General features: G+C 33.2%; 1 protein-coding gene across 1 annotated transcript; it reads right to left on the bottom strand.

Annotated features, from left to right (window-relative positions):
• Positions 1-304: 304 nt before the first annotated feature.
• Positions 305-5,449, bottom strand: LOC128160223 (uncharacterized). The gene is made up of 6 exons (XM_052823521.1): positions 4,952-5,449; positions 3,866-4,058; positions 2,925-3,241; positions 2,592-2,840; positions 600-2,489; positions 305-418 (listed from the first exon to the last, which is right to left on the bottom strand). Exons 1-6 carry the CDS (start codon positions 5,385-5,387, stop codon positions 378-380), a joined length of 3,126 nt encoding a protein of 1,041 aa, XP_052679481.1. The 5' UTR covers positions 5,388-5,449; the 3' UTR covers positions 305-377.
• Positions 5,450-5,746: the final 297 nt, after the last annotated feature.

The raw sequence follows: 5,746 nt of genomic DNA, 5'->3' as shown, positions 1-5,746 counted from the left end.
CGTTGTATTATAGTTAAATATTATTTTTGGTTACACATTTTGTCCTAGAAGATTTTGTTTGATATATGCTTGAATATTGAAAAAAATTCAAATAACACCCGAACATTTACATATCACCCACTGTCTCGGAAACCTACGATACACTAAATGTCATATTTTTTCCCCTTTTAAACGTTTTAATATATATATATATATATATATATATATATATATATATATATATATATATATATATATATATATATATATATATATATATATATATATATAATGACAATCCCTGTTATAAAACGAAACACAGAAAGGACAACAACTATTTATAAAGTTTATGTTGAGTGAACATTAAAGAGCTGAAAATGATGTCTTTGTACTGGCTGTCAGTGCAAATGAGTTCTTCTTTCTGGTATGTTTTTCATATCTACAAAAGCAAACAAATGTTATCCAATGTCTTAATTCTAGTACTTAGCCTTGTTATTAATCATTTGGTTTTTTTTCTAAACAAATATAAAATATTCACTGAACTCGTGCATCAAATTAAGCTATTTATTGAGTCTAATTTTGTATATTTTTGTACATGTAACTCTAAAATAGAAACTTACCTTCCCCTAAAAAGTGAACTCGCATTTTTCTGGAATATTCTCTTTCCTTCTCTGGTTGCCTCGTATATTGAAACATAGAGCTGACCAAACATGTCATTTCTGGGAATTCGTTGCAAAGGTGTTCAATGTCAGCCATATGATTAATCAAGGGAAATATTGAATATTCTATCCTTGAAACACTGTATAAGTGAACGTAGTATGGAATTAACTTTTTCTTTACCATTATTGTTTGGGCATCCACCTCTGCTTTTAAACCATTATCACTGATGTCATCTGCAAAGAGTGTTTCACTCTTTAATGTTTCTTGAATACATCGTATTGCTGTCGTTATGGCTAATTTCGAAAGTACTACATTTCTCCTCCAATATTCCTTCTTACTATAATCATACAGAAAACTAGCAATTGAAGGCAAATCGTCGGTATGTGAAGAAGGAACAGTCAGCCAGCCTATCTTTTTATCAACTGTCCATGGTAATAATGTTTGTAGATTAAATGTTTTTGTTTTAAAAACCGCATCAGATACTTTAGATCCCATTTCTTGGTCGAATAACATCGACAATATTACGCGGGATGGTTTTTGTTTTATTTCCAATAGCGCTGACATAAATACATCGGAAAAACAAACTGATGTTTGTCTCATTCCTACATCTGGTATCAGAAGGGTTTGTTCATATCTCTCCTTGAGAATTTCAAGCGATACATCATAGAAACCCATCTTAGCAAACATTTTAGCTGCTGCAATTGTTAGTGGACCAAATAAGTTATAGAATATTTCATTTATATTTTTCTTTTTTGTAAATTCTTTGGCATTTGACAAAACACTTTTGATTAGATTTGAGCCAAACAAATATCCATATTTCTCTGCAGCAACTTCAATGACATTTGCAGGAAACAAACGTACATATTCAATTATAGTGCATAGTGTATTCATGTCTTCTTCTTTATGACAGTCTATGAGATTGTTTTCTGGTATGAAATAGTTTGGAAGAAACCTTGATCTCAAGCATGAGAGCAAACAGTCCAATACATACAATACACATCCACTAAAATGGGTCTCCCAGACACAATTGGGCATTTCTTCGCAAGCCATGAGAAAAACTGATTTAAGGTGCTTGGTTTCGAAATAAAAGTCTTGTGCCATAGTCTCAACTAGTAGTTTCACAACAAAAAAACAGTGAAGCTGTGCTTGCGTTAGACTTCTAAACATGAAGTGTTCTGCCATGGAAAAATCAAATTGCCATTCAATTTCCGGTGAAGAACTTTTCGGATGTGACTTTGGAATTAGAGTACAGCCAATTTCAGTGATAGAACTAACAAGACCTCGAGAGGGGAAATCAAAACGTTTTCTACATTCTTCCCAACGTTGATAAAACGGAAATGTTAAACAAAGTACCCCTAGACAATGTATTTCGGCATCCGGAATTTTTATGATAGATGAAGTGCAAGCGGGAACTGTGAATGCTTTTTGAAACATGCTCCCCCCTATATCTTTTGTATTATTACTAGAAATTCTAAGTCTACAATATCCCGGGTTTGTTTTAGAACAATCAACATAGAGACCTTGGTGTCCTGGGATAAGCTGATATCTGACAGGTTCATTTGGAAAGATCGCCAATGTTTTTGATTTTAAGACGACGATTTTATTATTTTCAAACTTTTGCCTTTGGTTTCTGGTAAGATCTAGTAGCTTTGCTAAGCTTTCGTCAGCTTGCGATCCTAGAAAATGATAGCAAACGTCTTCAGTACGAATCACTGGTCCATTTACAAGTAACTGCTTGCGAAACATGTTAACAGGAAATAAATGCTTGGTGATAAATGTTAAATGATGCAAAGGAATTCCGGAAACAGGATCAACATAAGATTGATCACCAGTAAGGTTTTTCTGAGATTCTGAGAAAACAAAACATAAAAAGAAATGGAGATTAAATCATCTGAAAATTGAAGAAAAATAAATTATGGATTATTTTAGATATAAGATGGAATTTAACTTACCTCTTGTTTCTTCCTGTTGTAGGTCGCTTCCGTTGTAGGTTATGAAAACAGGTTTGAATAGGGTATTCTGTGCACCTTTTTGGTCTTTCTGAAGTGAAAACCAATGTAATACAAATTGAAGGGACTCAGCTAAATAGGACTCTGGAAAACAACCTTTAGCCATTTGCTCAAACTTTTTCTTTACGATTCGTTTTCTTTCCTCCGGTGTTTTTTCCATGTTTGTCACTAACATTCGAAATATTTGAGCCTCTGAAAAATAGATCAAAACACTCGATAAGCAAATTTATTTTAGGTAGTTTAGATTTGAAATCTATTTATGCAGAAACTGCTTACTGAATGGAAGTTCCGCAAGCCAATTCATGGGACGAAGACTATAGTAATGTGACTCCCCTACATGACCAAGATCTATACTGAATTTCATCGTAACGGAAAGCGACTGGTCCATAGTAATATTAGTACGCCTGTTTCCTGAGTGAACAAAGTTATAAATATTAATATGCAGTAGGAAAACATCGGCTAAAGCCTGTAACATAATATGATCTCCCCATTCGCCTGTTTTTTTCATTCTTTGCAGATAACATTCCCATGTTTCTCCGGATAAAAAGGAAGAGGAGTGTACTCCGTACTTGGAGGGATTGCTTTCTAGATGCCTGAAAACATATTAACATTAATGATATTAACATTGGACGTAATGCTATTAAAATTTTACTACTGTGGAATCATCAATTTTCGTTGGGGCCAATTTTCGTGGATTCCTGAAATTTTATAGGTTCGTGGGGACGAATTTTCGTGTTTTTTCTTATACCTACAAAACGAAAAATGACTTTATAACCTAATATATTATTCGTGGAGGATGTTAATTCGTGGATGAGAGGTACTCACGAAATCCACGAAAATTGAGACACCACGAAATCTAATGATTCCACAGTATTTTTGACAAAATTCATTTTTGAATCAACACCTATAACAAGAAATTCAAAAGCTTACACCAAAACGTATTTTTTAGTGTAACTTCAGTGTAGTTAGTTCTTGTTAACGCACAAGAAAACGACGTTGTAATTTAAATTTCTTGGGTAATATATCAACACTGATTTAACTGGCAAAGATGTCAGGTTATGTGTGCGTGTGTAAAACTGTTTAAACCAAAGTTAACTTGTTAATTTTAAGTAGTTTTAACATCTGCGTGTAATATCTCTTCAACTGTACATACATGGGAGAGAGAGAGAGTAAAAAAGGAAGAGATAGAGATAGTTACATGCATTTTAAACTCTTACTGAATAGCAGCTTTTCGTAATGATGCTTCTGTGTGTCCAGGACATCCGTTTATCGTGAGCTGATCTGCAACAGCACGAAACAGACAGTTCCCATCGCCATACACATCGTGGATTTCAAAGTTGTTTTCTTGGACAAACACTTGAAAAGCTCGTGTACACCATTGAATCTTATCATATTCTTCTTCATACGCACCTATACATATAATAAATAAATCACTCATTTTAATACACGTTCTTTTTTGTATTGGACACAAATTGAATTTTTTCTAAAGATTTAAATTCTAAATAAACTCCCATATGCAACTACTTGCACCTGAAGTGAAGGAGACTTGTGCACTTAGTGTGGATATAGAATCCGCAACATAAACAAATGTTTTGGAAAAACATTATCCTTTTCTGTAAGCTGTTAAAACATATTAATGTCTATGTTTTTAATATGTAAGAAGAAAACTGGAGAGAGTATTAATATTTCTGCAAATCTCAAATGAGCAAAATGGCATCCAATGACAGTATCTGAAATAATTGTAATTTAAATGTTTCTGACACATATGTACACTATTACCAAAACTGATGAATTTCCTCCATTTACATTCATTTTTAGATTTTTTTTCCATTCAGACACTTTTGCCGGATAATATAGTTTACATTCCAGCAGGAGACTGGAGGGAGACAATTTGTTAAGCTTTCATTCAAGAGGTCCTTCATTACTCAACAAAAATTTGACCCAGAGCATTAATGTATCTTAATGTTGGCATAACCACCCATCGAAAATGTATAAGTGGACTATACGCAAAATGTGTCAAAGGACATAGAGACAGACAAACGGACATGTTAATTCCAGTACACCCCATAACTTCGTTTGCGTGGGTTTGAAAATGCTTTCTCAATAAAAAATAAATATAGGTCTTACAGCCACAATGTAAAGCACGGCTTATCAGCGCTTGGGAATAGATTTTTAAAAAGTCTTACGATACTTAACAACTGACAATAATTTAGCACCATTCAATCTTGTTTTGCTGATATATTTTGCTTAATTAAAGATTAAAACAATAAAATGATACATGTATGTTTTACATAACGACTTACAAGTTTTATATTCCTTGACACTCCGGGGTAGATGATACGAAAGACAGTGTAGGCATGCAGAAGTATTGTCCTCAATGGTCTTATTTATAAGAGTGTCCCAGTATTCATCCTCACTATCAAAGTAATCTGTTTCATCAGAGTCATCTGAGTCATCAATATTTTTCTTTTCTTTCGGAAGAACATCCGAATCTTCAATGTCTTGCACAGCAATTTGTTCACATTTTAAACGTTTGTCATTGGAGTATTCTTTACTTTTAGAATAAATTTTGCTCTGATGATCATTCACTGATAATTCCGCCACAGCCCCGGTTAAACAATTGTCAAATACAGATTCCTCTATTTTATTATTGCGGCTGTTTTTCCCGCCCCAAAAGGTATGAGGACCACCCCTATCCTTCTCTTTTTCGATCATTTGTATGATATTCACATGTGACATCCTTATACTGGTGGCTACTCACATTAGCGAAAATTATACATGTCCTTGTTGCTAGTTCTGAGATGCATTTTTAACTGCAACATACAGGATACATAAATTTTCTGACACTTAACGAGCACAATTTCCCGGAAACTTATGAGGGTACTTTCAAATTAAGAAAGGAGAATATGCATCTCCAAACAGTTTGGAAAAATAAAAAAAAAGTGTTTTAATATAATTTATATAACTTTGACATGAGAGCAAAACATATTTCTGAAACTTTGTAAAATTATTAATTCAGCATATTTTCAGTGATATCAAAATTTAAAAAAAAAGGTAATATTCACGGATAAAATGGATTGAAACACTTAAGAAGATTT

This window comes from Crassostrea angulata, chromosome 8, assembly GCF_025612915.1.
Source record: "Crassostrea angulata isolate pt1a10 chromosome 8, ASM2561291v2, whole genome shotgun sequence".
In the NCBI taxonomy this organism is placed as follows: Eukaryota; Metazoa; Mollusca; class Bivalvia; order Ostreida; family Ostreidae; genus Magallana; species Magallana angulata.
This window is presented reverse-complemented; position numbering and strand designations above follow the sequence as displayed.